The following is a 15,783-nucleotide window of genomic DNA, read 5'->3' as shown; positions in this document are numbered from 1 at the left end:
CTCAAAAATGGACTGCCCATAGTTTTTCCTCAGAAAATTACTGGAAGATGTGCTTCACCAAAATAAGCTAGTAAACCAAAAATGGGAGAAACATAGATCGCAGAAAATATAGTCTCCAATAGAAGACAAGATGAAGAGATGTCCCAGGATGATGCTTGGTTGGAGCCTGCAATGATTATGAAAAATTAATACAAACAATAAATTAAAACAAAAGAATTCCTTAAGTAATTTACTGGCTGAAAGGTGATCTAAACTTCTGATGCAAAATGTTGGAAGACTGATAAATTCATAAGGAACTAAGAGACAGAGGGAGAAAAGAAAAGTACAATTATAATAAAAGAAATATGTTCAGAATGTAAGAGAGGAAACAGATGTGACTAACATTTATAAAGTCATAATTTATAAACCCTGACTATTGTATTTATATAAAATCTCTTATTCAAAACTCTGATGGACAGAAATATTTCAGAATTGAGATTAAATATTAAAAATATGTAATTTAGTGTATAAACCAGCAGGGTCTCAGGTGGCACTCTGTATCAAACACTTAACTATTTCTGCAGCAAAGTAAATGAATAGTCACTCTAAAAATAATAAAGGCTATCAATAGCCTTAAATTAGATCATATATTGCTGCCAAATAAATTATCAAAATGCTTCCTGTTTTCTGAGGTTTTGAATTTCAGAATAAGACAAAAAAATGCTTTAATTATTGAGCAGTAGGAGAAAGAGAGTTTTTTTTTTCCCCCTCTCTTTCTCTGTGTGGGTGTGTGTGTGTGTGAGATCTGCCAAAGTAGAATGTCAGTAATTGATAGCCAAACCTAAAAAATAAAAATACATAACTGCAAAATGATGTTCTTTTGCTATACAAGGGAAACTACCAGAAGAATGAGTTTAAAAAATTGAGATGTTTACTTTGGATATTAGGATTTTAGGGTAGGCAGGTATATTATGTACAATTGCTCTTTTGCTTTTTTGCCATGCAGAACTATTTGATTTTTAAAATTACATGTGAAACCTTGATAACAATAAAAATAAATTAAGCAGAAACTGGTTGGAATGGCATATTCTTGGGTTAGGATTGTCTTTTATTGGGCTTTATTCCAGGGTGAAAAAGTACCTTTCTTTCATTTTCCCTCCCTGATAGGCCTTCTTGCCCTATGATTTGTATCACTCAATTTGAAACTTTGTCCAACACTGCCTCTGTATTGTTTACCTTTTCTTGCATGCCTTATCTCTATAACTACACTAGATATTCCACAAGAGAGGAAGCATAATATAGTAGGACATGAGCTTGGGAGTGAGGCACATTTGGCATTGAGACCCAGAACTAATGTTAGTTAGCGTTAAGCCAGCTACTACTTATTTTTGCTGAATCTCAGATTCCTTTTTCAAAGGTGAGTGATAGGTCTAATTTACAATGTTGTTATGATTTAATACAGCCTCTGGAACTAGTAAATAATAGGTATTCTGTAAAATCAGTGGGTTATTTCCCCTTTTCCTGACTTGAAGGGAAAAAAACCATATTTGTTTTCCTTTCCTTTTCTGTCACCATGACATATTCAACAATAGTAAGTGAATAATAGGCAATCCATTGTACTGAGAATATCCCTAAGGTGCTTTTTATGACAACAAATACAATACTTCCTTCAAGACAATGTATTGAGATATTGCTAACTTTCTGATGAGAGGTTACCTTTAGAAATATCTGCCTGAAGAGAGAAGAGAGTAATTGGAATGAAAGTTAAGAACAGCTTACTTCCATAACAATGATGAAGGTCATCTTGGCAGCAAGGACATGCCAGAATTGCATATTATGAAAATATTTATTCTCATCATCAGGAGGATATCTGTAATCTCTGTACCTGAAAAGTGGAAGTAAATGGAAAAAAATAGTTATAGCTTCAACTAGAGAGACCTAACATAATTTCTTATTATTTCTCTTAACAGATCTTTCTAGTTGATCAGAAAAATCAGGTCAAAGTTAATTGATATTATGAAACATTTATCTTTCCTGTTCACATAAAGTCAGGGTATATGCTACTTATGTGCAAAATAGATCTAAGAAGAAATACACAAGTGGAACTTCTCTCTTGCCCTTCAAAGACAAGCTTCTCAAATGAGTTATTCAAAATTTGCTGCTTCCACTTCCTCTTTTCCCACTCCTTAACACTCCCAGTCCTTTCCTTCTCTCCTATCCTTAAACTGCAGGTATATTTTAATCCTTTGATTTGACTTTCAAAAATAAGAATATTATAGGCCACTTCTATCTTCTTGAAACTCTATTTTCTCATGGCTGTTCTGATGCTGTATTGCTTTGTTTTTCTTAACACAATTCTGAAGTTTTCTTAATGTTCAACTTTGTGAGTTCATTCTCTTCTATAAAGTCACGGGATACTGGTCCTCCTCAAATATTTTGTCCAGCTAAGGGGTAATCACATCCAGAAATCTGACACCAGTGGCCATGCTCTTAAACACATTAGGCTATGATTTCACTATACTCAAATATGTAATATAACTATAATAATGTCTGCTTGTCTTGCAATATTTTGCTCCTTTTTGTTTGGAGTCTCAAATGAAACAGCTGGTTTAAATTAAGGGGCCTTGATAAGCGTGTGTGTGTGTGTGTGTGTGTGTGTGTGTGTGTCTTTAAATTGTATGGTGAAAAGATCCCATAGTACATGATACACTGTGTGTAAAAACAGTAGGTTCACATATGCAATTTTATATTCCCTATACAGAATAAAACCTTTTAGTAGGATAGGTGGTGAACTGATCATATTATTATACTGTTATTTCTCCCTCTCACTCTCTTTTCTGAGGACACAGATAAATTCAAGTAAGTTAAATGTATATACAATATGACGAGGTTGTATGATCTATAGATTATTGCAGCTTTGGACTAAGGGGCACTTGTTGGTGACAAATCCTTTTGATAAATTAGAAAGTAAGAAAAAATTTTGAACTAATGTTATCTTTACCCATAATCTTAGTTTTTGCCATTTTACCTTTCCAAATCTGAATCATGCAATGTGTGAATTCTAGAATGGATACACTTTATTTATACAGGATTTTTGTTGCCCTAAGAAAATCCTTTATATTGTAAGACAGAAAGGTAATAGATAACTTAAGAAATACACTTAAAGGATAAAACTAAAACCTAAACAAACAAACAAATCACCTGCAAGTGATGAAGTCTCGTTTTTCCGAAGGTGCAGTGTGGTTTGGAAAATCAGCTATCAGGAATACTGACAGGCTATTATTCACATATCCTGTCATAGGCTGTGTGGCATTTGTTGAGTAAGCATAGTAGTAAACTAGACGGGGAATGATGTCCGACGTAAATGCAACAATAAAGGCCTGAAGAATAAAAAAAAGAGGAAGATCATCAGCTGCCAATTTAGTTTTAATAATGTCTGATTTGTACATCTCTCAGTACCATAAATTATACAGATGCAAAATGATTAAATACTATTATAAATCATAGTAATATGCAAGTCTTTGTCTTAAAACACAAAACAGCTCATTTACAGTGTGTGATCAGTATTCCAAGATTTCATAGCTACAAAGTGGCTAAGTAGAGTCAGACCGAAATGTATCTGTCTCTAAGAACCATGTTCTTTCCATCAAGCCTTGCTATTTCTTACATTTCTAATTGTTTCACAGCACAGTTCTACTATCTTTAACCAAATTAACTTTCTTAGACTAACTCAATGAGGTAGGACTGTGTGTGTGTGTGTGTGTGTGTGTGTGTGTGTAAGAGATTAACAGGAAAGGAATGAGGAAGCAGAATATCATGTGTTTGTAAATTTCTCACAGTTCAGTGCAATTAATTTCAGTATTTGATTCCATGGGAATGATATTTTCATATCCTTTCCTAAGTTCTGGAATAGTATAAATAGCATATTTCTTTTAGGTTAGATAAGTCAACTAAAAACCATCTGGCTCTGGCACCTGTAATTTTAGTGCTACACTTTAAAAAAATCTAATGTAACTTGTATGGCTAATGGTACATTCAGGCTTTCTATTACTTACTGAATAGATCTGGCAACTTTTGCTTTCTAAAAAAGTCATTTCAAATATATTTCAAAGTTTATTGGAGTAAATTGGTACACAAGAGTCTCTCATACTTTTTTTCAGTTTTACTTACTTTGTCTTTCCAGTAAACTAGCTCTTGATTTACTCAGCAATTATATTGCTTTTTGTTTTCTAATTTGATTATTTCTGATTACATCTTTATTCTTTACTGCTTTCTATCAATTTGATTTACAATTTTTGATAGCATCTTAAGTTATATACTCAGCTCATTTTCCAGTCTTTTTTTAATAATTAAAAATGTATGGCAATGGAGTTATCTGTAATAGTGGTTTTGGCTCATTCCTATAGGCTTTCATTTAAATTAAGCTCTATGATTTCAGTTCTGTTTTCTCTTATAGGAGGCCTACTTAAAAATGTTAGATTTTCTTTTTTGATTATCTTATTATCAACTTCAATTTATAAAGTATATTGTAGGTGAAAATGCATTGTAAAAGTTATACTTCTGGAAATTTATTGTTCTTACATTTTAATAAGTGTTTCATAAACACAACAGGTAAATGTATATTCTCTGTAGTACACAAATGCAAATATAATCAATTTTTAATTGTTTTATTCAAATATGTTATACTGTCACTTATTTTCTGTCTACTTTGTCACATGCTGTGAAACTGTGTCATACTTTAATGACAGTTATATTTTTATTTAATGACACTTATAATTTTAAAATTGTCCTTGTATTTCTAAGAGTTTGCCTGACATAGGTTTTTCTGTATTGGTTAGTGCATAACAATTTTGGAATGTTTTAGCTTTATAAAGTATCACCATGATGAAATCAATGTAAAGATTAAGCATCATTTACATCTCCCCATGCCCCCCAAAATGAAATGCAAAGTCGCCCCACCGAAATAGGTCCACTTACATTAGTTGCAACAGAAAGGACAGCCATTCCATAAAGAATGTCTTGCCAAACACCTATGCTATGAGCTTTAGAAGCTACAGTTCTCCTGTATTGAGTGGTAAGTTTCCAGGCATCCACTCGAATCTCTACAATATTATTTATGAGAGCAAGAAGAGGAGCCAAAGGAAAAGAGGCCACAAACAGTGTAACAAATCCAAATTGAGTAACTGTAGAGAAAAGAAAAAGGCATGAACTCATTATTGTGAAGGAGAAAGACAGGAACACCCTGTCCAAATCCTGCTACTTCCTTCATTTTGGAGTGATCCACACGAATACGACAATCCAGGCGTCAGCCCGTCTGTCCAGTTCCTCCTGTCCACAGGAGGCACAGTGACTTACCTGCTTGCTAGAACTGGAAGGAGAAACTGGGCATGCATGGCTGAGTCCCTTCTTTGCTCTCCCTTTAGCGATATGCTTGTTAGAAGGAAGAATCTATTCCTCTTTGCCTTTTCTTATGGGCTAAGCTTAGGTTTATGCTTGTGTAGTCTTTACATTTGTATTAGCAATTTAGTGAGGTAACCAAGTTTTTCTATCTTGCTAGCCCATCTACTTTTTGAGATCAGGCATGATGACTGATTCATTTGTATAATCCCAGCAGCCAGCTGTGTGTGTGTGTGTGTGTGTGTGTGTGTGTGTGCTAGAAAAGGAAATATACATTTTCTAGAATAAGAAATTTGTTAAGGTCTTGATTCTCCTTACTATCATGACATCTTTCTAAATAAATTTTTTATCTCTCCTCATTAAGACTCAACAGAGGACCACACCTGTGTAAGCTGGCTTATATCCACACTTTTATTCTTTTGTTTCCAACAATGGGGTAAAAGAACCCATGCAACTAACAGCCCAAGCTTCCCACATGATTGAAGAAAAAAATAATAAGCCATTTAATGGAAATGGCTTTCCATTAAAGGAAAAAAAAATTCCGTTATTCCTCCATTTTTAAATAAATCTCAAATGTTTCTGGAATTTAGCTTCTCTCATCTAATTGAATCTGTCTTGTTATCAAGTGAAAAAATACGTATTCACCTCCTTTTTTTCCTGCTTTCTCTACCTAACCTACGAGGTAGAAAATGAAGAGGAAGTATTATGTAGAAGCAGCATGAACTTTCTAGGTTCACATCTAATATCTTTACCTAAAATCTTTGTTGCCCATAAAAAATTTATTAACCTATGCAAGTTTCAGAATTCACAACAATAAAATGTGTAGAATAATGAATACTCTGCAGAATTGTTTCAAAATTAGATATAATATATAAAGTTTTCAGAATAAATTAATTATGTCTTAATAAGTGGTAAACAATCTTATGAAACCTTTGTTTCAACTTTTTAATTTCAGTAAATCTCTGATGTACATATGTGCAAACTCATTTGAAACTTACACAATTAAAAATTATAGCCTTATCACCTTATAAGGCAAAGATTATCTGATTTTCCAACTAGTTCTATAAAATGGCTTCTATTTGTCCTAAATTTATATTTCAATCCATGTATCACATAATGTATTACACTGGAGAAGCATGAAGAATTTTGGCTCATCTCATGTATTCTACCACGGTTTTATGGGCCTTGAAAGGTAAGAAAATTATTTTCCTGGCTGGGCGCTGTGGCTCACGCCTGTAATCCCAGCACTTTGGGAGGCCGAGGCGGGAGAATCACGAGGTCAGGAGATCGAGACCATCAACATGGTGAAACCCCGTCTCTACTAAAAATACAAAAATTAGCCAGGCGTGATGGCACGTGCCTGTAGTCCCAGCTACAGGCGATTCTCCTGAAGCAGGAGAATCGCTTGAACCCAGGAGGCAGAGGCTGCAGTGAGCCGAGATCGGGCCGCTGCACTCCAGCCTGGGCGACAGAGCGAGACTGTCTCAAACAAACAAACAGTTTCCTTAATTCTGTGAGAGAAACAGGGAAAGTTGCTTGAGGGAAAACACTCCGAGCAGACCATATAGGCAGTTCCCAGAAAAATCTCTCTGAAAGTTGCTCCTCAAGGGTCTCTTCTCTGTTCAAACCTTGCAATGTTTTGAATGTTTCTTGTGTTCATCTTGTATTTCCCTTACACAGTCGCTTTTAGCCTTATTTTTAACCTCACAGAAAGGACATATACTAATTTAAAGTCAAACTCTGGAAATGTTTTTCAGGCAACTTATTCTATCTTTGAGCTGTCAGTCACTGAGGCAAACAAATGGAGAAATAGCCATCAAAGTGAATTTGAGATGGGTGTTAAAAAATGACTCTTACTTGATTTGGTTCAACAATATTAACATTCAGTTAACAGGAACTGAGATTGGTGTTTTGAAACTAAAATTTATTCTGCAGTCTATTTGATGGAACAGGGAAACAGGGAACAAATTTTCTTTATATCCCTCCACTCATCTTTTTTGCCAACCAGCCAATGATTCATTGAACACCTACCATGTGCAAGGCAGAAAGAAATATCAGGAGCTAAAAAATCACCCATTCATGCTGACTCTGTGTTTCAGAACAGTGGTTAAAAATTACCTGTTTCTAAGTACTCATAGAAAAGCCCAAGGGGTCCAAAACTTTCAAGGTCATGATCCTGCTCCCATCGACTATACAGCTTCTCAGAATTCGTCCGAGCTTTTCGGCGTCTCCACCAATTCAAAGCCAAGCTGTTGGAAGTGATAAAAGTTAATATATGAAATAGGACTAAAAAGAAAGCGATCAGAGAATCAGAGTGTTAGATCCGGAAACTGGCAGAAATTAGAGATTAAATAACTTGAGATCACAGAGCAAAGAGAAATGACAGCAGCCAAAGCGCAAATCAAAATCTGGTGTTCTTTTCATGACACATGTAGAAGTCAAGAGTTCTTTATTAGGGTGATTGAGAAAATAAGACAATCTTTACTCCGCTCAGCTCAGAGAAATATATTTACTCAGAGACACTTTGGCTAAGGAATAAGTGGAGGAGAGGGTTACCACTAAGAGCACTTACTAATCCTGATGCTGTCATGATGCTCAGAAGAAAATTCAAACAAATATGAAATTGATTATAATAGGAAATGACTCACATAATAAGTTGAATAACATTAAACAAAATTTTAACCAACTGAATTCCATGCTATATAAAAAGATGACATATGATAATGTATTACTTTTTTTAAAAAAGGCTTTTTAAAAAACTTAAATTAGCAAATCAATAAATATATCACATTGACTGGTTTGAGCTGAAAAATATAAAATCTCAATTGATGCAGAAAAATGCATTTGATATATTTTAAGGAACTATTAAAACCTACTTAGGAAAGAAAAGTAGAAATAGAAAAAAATTATTTCAATCTTACCAGAAATATCTACTAAAATCCATGGCAAACTCTTTCTTTCTCTTTCTTTCTTTCTTACTTTTCTTTCTTTTCTTTCCTTTCTTTTCTCTTTCTTTCTCTCTTTCTTTTTTTCTTTTTCCTTCCTTTCTTTCCTTTCCTTCCCTTTCTTCCTTCCTTTCCTTCCTTTTCTCCCTTCCTTTCCTTTTCTTTCTTTTCGTTTCTCCCTTTTCTCCTTCCTTCCCTCCTTTTCTCTCCCTCTCCTTTTTTCTTTCTCTGTGTCTGTCTTCTTTCTTTCTTTTTTGAGACAGGGTCTCACTCTGCCACTCAGGCTGGAGTGCAGTGGTGCAATCACAGCTCACTGCAGCCTTGACCTTTTCTCCTGCCTCCACCTCTCAAGTAGCTGGGACTAAAGGCATGTGCCTCCATGCCTGGCTAATTTTTAAATTTTATTCTGTATGACAGGGTCCCATTTTGTTTCCCAGACTGGTCTTGAACTCCTGAGCTCAAGCAATCCTCCCTCCTCATCCTCCCAAAATGTTGGGATTACAGGCATGAGCCATTGCACCAGGCTGCAAACAGCATTCTTAATTGGGAAAAGTCTGAAGCATTTCCTTTAGAATCAAGAACAAAATAAGAATTTGCATGATCACATTCAAGATTACTGGAGATCTTAGCCAGTAAAATAAAATAAGAAAGGCAAAATAATTGGAAATAAAGGAGAAATCTGTGATTATTAACAGTGATGTGATTGAATAGAAAACCCAAGTGAAGTTAGACAAAAATGATTAGAAATAATATTAGGGTTTATTAATATATTTCATTCCTATACACCCACAACACACAAGTAGAAAAGATATATATTTTTAAAAAGATATCATTTACAATAGCAATTAAAAAGTACCTAGAAATTGATGTGACAAAAGATTTATAAGACCTATATGTAGAAGTTTAAAATATTTATTAGAATTCATTAAAGTCCAATTTAAATGTTCACGAGTAAGAAGGCTTGGTGTTATTAAAAAAAAAAAGTCAACTCTTTATACTGAAACAATTAAAATATAATTTCAATGAAAAAGCCAAATTATTTTTCCATGTAAAATCTGACAAGATGTTTATAAAATTTATATAGATTGATAAAAGACCAAGAATAGCCAAGACAGTTCTACAGATAAAAAATAAGTTGATAAATGTTGCCCCACCAGATATCAAGACTTAGAAAGCTGTATTAATTAAGAGACTGTAGTACTGTATTCACAATAGCAAAGACATGGAATCAACCTAAATGTCCATTGGTGGTAGAGTGGATAAAGAAAATGTGGTACACATACACCATGGAATGCTAGGCATCCATAGAAAAGAACAAGATCATGTTCTTTGCAGGAACTTGGATGGAGCTGGAGGCCATTATCCTTAGCAAACTAATGCAAGAACAGAAAACCAAATACCACATGCTCTCACTTATAAGTGGGAGCCAAATGATGAAAACACACAGACACATAGAGGGGAACAGCAGACACTGGGGCCTATCAGAAGGTAGAGTATCATAACAGGGAGAGGATCAGGAAGAAAAAGTACTGGGTATTAGATTTAATACCTGGATGATAAAATAATCTATGCAACAAACCCCCATGACCTAAGTTACTTGTGTCACAAATCTGCACATGTACCTCTGAACTTAACAGTTAAAAAAGAGAGAGAGATTGTTGTACTGGTGCAGGGATAAACAAATCTTGGGATAGAATGGAAAACTTGAAATAGCCTTGCACTTGGTATAATCGTAGATAGATTATATATATATATATATATACACACATAAAATAGTAGATTTTATATATATATAATCGTAGATATTTATATGGCATGTAGATAGTGTTTATATGGCATAAAAAGTTTTGTAGATAATATTGTATGTAGATGAAGAGTATTGTAGATGATGGAGCATACAAAAAAGGAACTTTTCGTTAAATGGTAATATGAGGATTTATACAAATATATAGTTTATACATATATATATACATATATGTAAAAAATAGACTTGTATCTCATATCAAACATAAAAATCCTGTCCACATATATTTAGAATTTGAAAGTGAAAAACAATAATGTTAAAATGTATAAAAAATTTAGAAATAAGTATATGAGAATATCTTTGTGCATGTGTGTGTGTTTCCATATAACTTTTTATCAGTACATCTGCATATCCAGTATTTTGCCTAGGACCTTACTTTTGGCATAACTTTAACTGATCTGGTAAATAATAATGAAAATGTCTTATAATCCTGGTAGGAAAATATTTCTTAAACAATTCTTTAAAAATGCTAACACATAAAATAAAAGATTGATAAATTCTACCATATTAAAGTTATGTAATTTTGTTCATCTAAAGCAGTGGTTTCCAACTGGGAGTAATTTTGCCCACAATTACACAATTGCACTCTCTAGGGATATTTTGGTTGTCCCAACTGGAGAGGGATAAGTTATTGGCATCTAGTGGATGGAGTCCAAGGATGCTGTCAAACATCTTACAATCCAAAGGATAACCCGCACCCCACAACTAAGAATTATATCAATAATTCTGTGGTTGTGAAACTGTGACCTAAACATACTATTAAAAAATAAAAAGATAACAGTTATGTTAGAATAAAATATTTTCAACATATATAACCAAAAAAGAAGCAAATAAACAAAAACCAGTAACCAGAAGTTTAAAAGTAGTCATAGAAATAAATTGAAAAAAGATTGACAGTAGGAAAATGGTTAAACAACATGAACAAGCATTTAATTGAAAAGGAAACAAATATGGCCAAAAATGCTTATTCGTGTTGTCAATCAGAAAAATGCAAAATTAGACCAAAATGAGATATCATTTATAACCCCCGGTTGGCAAAAATAATAAGACAATATGAAGTACTGTAGCAAATGTGGATTAAGAGGAACATTTGTATATTGCTTATACTCAAACCAAAACACAAAGAGGAAAAATGAATAGTGTAAAGAGGAAAAAGCACCTGTGATTTCTGAGACACTATCAAACAGACGAGCATACTCTTACTGGAGTCACAGTGGAAAAGAGATCACCCAGTTCAAGAAACAGAACATGGCTAGAAATTTCGGAAGCTCTTTCATGTGCTTCATTCCATTTATAAATTCTTCAATCCCCACATCCATAACCATTATCTTAAATTTTATAATAATCACTTCCTTGCTTTTTAAAAATAGTTTTGTCTATGATCCATTTTGAGTTCATTTATGAATGAGGTGCAAGTTTCACACAGAGTTTTATTATTTTGCATATGGGATGTCCAATTTTTCCAACACCATTTACGAAAAAGACTACTCTTTCATCAATGAATTGTTTTTGCACCTGTCTTAAATTAAATGGTCATATTTGGCTAGAGCACAAATTTCTGCAATATCTGTTTCTACAATCTCTACTCCATTCCATTGGTTTATATAACTATACCTTCACCAGTCCTACATTGTCTTGATTAATATAGTTTGTAGTAAGCCTTAAAATTGAGTAGAGTATTTCCTACAGCTTTATTCTTCTTTTATCATACTTGTTTGGGTTATTTTAGTTCCTTGGGCTTCCATATAAATTTTAGAATCCACTTGTTTAAACCTATAAAAATCCTGCTGATATTTTGATTATAATAACAATAAATCTATATATCAATTTGGGGATAATTGACCACAAACATGATATTTCTCTCCATTTATATAGTTTTAAAATTTCTTTAATCAGGATTTTGTAGTTCTCCCCACACAAATTCCATATGATTTTAGATTCCACCAAATGATTTCATTTGTTTGGAGCTAACAAATTCTGTGCTAACCAATGTTTCTTGCATCCTGTACTTTCACTTTGTGATCTCTTTTTGCTCAAGAAAATCTTTCAGTAGTTCTTTCCATGACAATTTTACATGCAAACTCTCCTAGTCTTTTCATGTCTAAAAATGTCTATTTTACCAGCACTTTAAATAATAGTTTACCTGGTTCTAGAAATGAAAGGGGAACATTATTTTCACTGAGAACCTTGAAAACATCTTTTGGTATCTAATGCTATTGATAAGAAACTGATGATAGTGTAGATGACATTCATTTGAATAAAGTTAATCTTTTTCATCTAAGATTTTTAAAGATTGTCTATTTTTCTTTGGTGTTCTGTAGTTTCACCATAATGAATCTGGGTATGAATTGAATTCTATTATCTTGAATTGAATTCTAGTATCTTGATTCATACTCAGAATTTGTTTCCATTTCTGAAACTTGTGTTTTTCCTCATTTTTGAAAAATGTTCAGCAATTACCTATTCGAATATTTTTTTCCTTCAGCATTTACTCAATTACCTTTTTCTGGAACTACTAGTAGATTAATGTGGAAGCCTCTTAATCTAACATACCCTTATTTTATTTTTATTAAATGTCATATATTTGTTACACTGTACAAGGTAGGAATTTCTCACTATTATTTTCCGATTCACTAATACATTCTTCAACCATGTCCAGGCTGGAATTGTACTCTGGAATTTTCCCATCTGTTGTACTCATTATTTAAAGTATAATTTTTGACTTACGTGTAATTGCTTCCATTTCATATTTACTTATTCTTATTTCATTTCTGTCAGTTTTTATTTATTTCCTGATCTGTTTTAACGACAGTATCACCTTTCCTTATGTTGTTAGTATTGTCAACATCATTTTTTAAGGGCTTTGCCAGAATATTCTAGTTAGAAATATCAGCTGGAGTAAGTTCACTTTCTAATAATTGATTTTATTCACAGCCTTTGTAGCATTAAATATTATCACATTTTGAAATTTTGGTTATTAGGAAGGCTCAGGGTTTTGTTGTTGTTGTTGTTGTTGTTAATTTGCTTGTTTTTTTTTTTTTTTTTTTTATTCTTTTACCTCTGTCTTTTGTCTCTCTCCCTCTCTGTGCATATGTATCCCCCATCTTCTGTTTGGTTTAGGTATTGCCTCCATTCAGTCCTCTCGGTTCTCAATCTAGAGCTAGAACTTAAAATAAAAGTTTGGGGGCCAGGCATGGTGTCTTACGCCTGTAATCCCAGCACTTTGGGAGGCCAAGGCGGGTGGATCACCTGAGTCCAGGAGTTCCAGACCAGCCTGGTCAACATGGTGAAACCCCATCTATACTAAAAATACAAAAACTTAGCCAGGTGTGATGGCACGTGCCTGTAATACCAGCTGCTCAGCAGGCTGAAGCAGGAAAGTTGCTTGAACCCGGGAGGTGGAGGTTGCAGTGAGCCGAGATTGCGCCATTGCACTCCAGCCTGGGCGACAGAATGTAACTCTGTCTCAAAAAAAAAAAAAAAAAAAAAAAAAAGTTTGGCTGTTTCTCTTATGGATGTGGTATATCTAAGCATGAAACTAGAAGGCTAGGCTTACATTTATTACCATTTGTAGGGATAAGTCCATGTTCTTCTTTTGTTAGTACTTGAAATAGAGCCCTAAGTGGCACTATGAAATCGTGTATATATTGGAGGTGGGAAGGTGCAGGGATACTGTTTTCAGTCTTCTTTCATGAGTGAGAGTAAACCCAGTCTCTGGCTTCAAGTGCAGTTAAAGTGGATGGGCCTCTGTCTTAAGTGGAGCACTTTTACTCCACTTTATATTGCATGCCAAACCCTGACACAGTCATTTCCTAACTAGGAGCCCTGCAGGATCATAGACTTATGATTTTATAATTCTTTCTCTTTTTATCTGTGACAATTTTCATCTACTATTTGAGATAAACTGTCACTTTAGTTTTCTCTTTTTATAATGTATTCATTATTGCTGTGTTTTGATCAGAGAGCAATCTTTCATGTATTGACCTGAAAGTCTCCATCATTTCATTTACAATCTATTTTTATGCCTAGATTACATGACACATCGATATTTTTACAAAGTTCACCTTTTAGTAATATTCAGAAATAATACACAGCATGTAGAATAAACTACAGAGGATATAGCATTTAGATGTCCCAGTGAAATCTTCACAGGAAAGAAAAGTAACAAAAATGCATATTTAAAAGATTGTGTTCAAAACATTATATTGTACCTCATAAACATAGATAATTATTTGCCAATTAAAATTTTTTAAAAACCTTGCTAGCCATGGAACCAAAATAAATAATAAAAATAAGAGTTGATATTACTTTAATGCAACCTTCACTGTTGTTAAAAATAAAGCTTTCTTTTGGCTTAAACATTTTCTAACAAAGGCACCATGGTAATCAAAAAATTCCATCTTCTTCTAGAGGAAATATCTCATGGTTACTTAAATCAAATAAAAACTTGTAAGTCATACATACGGATAAATGGCTTCTTTAATGTTTCCAAAAATCTGTTTCCCGGTCATTATAATGGTCAATTGAGTTGTCAATTCTATAAGACAGCCTCCAGGATCACACTAGTCAGAAGCAAGAGGGGAGAAAACAGAATTGAATGATCAAAGATGGAATTTTGCAACACCTAAAGGAAACCCTAAACCGTAAGATTAGAATCTGAAGGTTTTGGTTAGAAGGGTTAAGATATATTTAGCCCAATAGTTTCAAACTTGATCACAGACCAGTGCCGGGCTAGCTGCATTAGATTGATCTATGAACTGTGTTAAAAAACACAGATTTCTGGGTCTCATTCTTAGAAAATTCTGAGTTCTTTATATCTGGGTTAGGGTTGGGAGTTGTTATATCTTCCATTCTCCACAATTTGGAAGCCATGAATCTGTTCTAACTCTACTACCCATAGTGGAACCATTTCTACAGAAAGTAATCAGTCTTCTTTTGCAGGAAATTTTCAGGAATAAAGAACTTATGTCATTTTATATCTCATATTTTACTGCTAAACCATAGGCATAATGTAACTTCTTGCTCAAAAATAAACTGGTAAGTTTATCAAATGACAGGATTCATCTGTGAATAATACTCTCTGTGGATAGAGTCAGTGCCTAGATATATTTTGTAATTTTTTAGCATGCGAATCAGTGCTTGGCACAGAGAAAGTGGTTAATACTGAGGTATTGAAGCTACACACCTCACCTCTCAAGGAAATTCTTACCTCTTCACTTCTCCACTCATTAAATAAATACGTGTATTTTCCGGGATAGCCTACGAACTTCCCTTTAAAGAAAGCTACGTAGAAGCAGGATGAGTAAAAATTTACAAACTGAAACAGGAACATTTTCAAGGTAAGACTGCTCTCATACTCCTGGTATGTTCGAGGAATTTCTGTTAAGTTAAAAAAAAAATGTTTAGTGCATCTTATTATTTTTTTCCTTGAACTTCATACTCCCTGGGACAAGTGAACATCTAGTCGCATCATTCTGGGAGCCTATAGAATGCTCCCCATTCTGGCAATAGTAGGCCAGTATTAAGTAACTATGGATTTGTGCTAGACTTTCTGTTACACACTTTGTATTAAACTAACCACTGGAAAAGCCTAGGAAGCTGTTGTTACTACAGTCAGAGAGACAGCATTCTTGTCTTGGGGTTACACAGAATTTGAAA

General features: G+C 33.8%; 1 protein-coding gene across 1 annotated transcript in view; it reads right to left on the bottom strand.

Moving 5' to 3' along the window:
• ANO5 (anoctamin 5) overlaps positions 1-15,783 on the bottom strand; it is an 88,114-nt gene that overhangs the window by 5,369 nt on the left and 66,962 nt on the right. The window contains exons 16-21 of the mRNA XM_030828715.1: positions 15,335-15,504; positions 14,590-14,687; positions 7,495-7,625; positions 4,957-5,162; positions 3,181-3,359; positions 1,759-1,864 (exon numbers count right to left, since the gene is read on the bottom strand). Of these exons, the coding sequence (XP_030684575.1) occupies positions 1,759-1,864; positions 3,181-3,359; positions 4,957-5,162; positions 7,495-7,625; positions 14,590-14,687; positions 15,335-15,504 (890 nt within the window). The remainder of the gene's footprint in view (positions 1-1,758; positions 1,865-3,180; positions 3,360-4,956; positions 5,163-7,494; positions 7,626-14,589; positions 14,688-15,334; positions 15,505-15,783) is intronic.

Source organism: Nomascus leucogenys, chromosome 15 (assembly GCF_006542625.1).
Source record: "Nomascus leucogenys isolate Asia chromosome 15, Asia_NLE_v1, whole genome shotgun sequence".
Taxonomy (NCBI): Eukaryota; Metazoa; Chordata; class Mammalia; order Primates; family Hylobatidae; genus Nomascus; species Nomascus leucogenys.
This window is presented reverse-complemented; position numbering and strand designations above follow the sequence as displayed.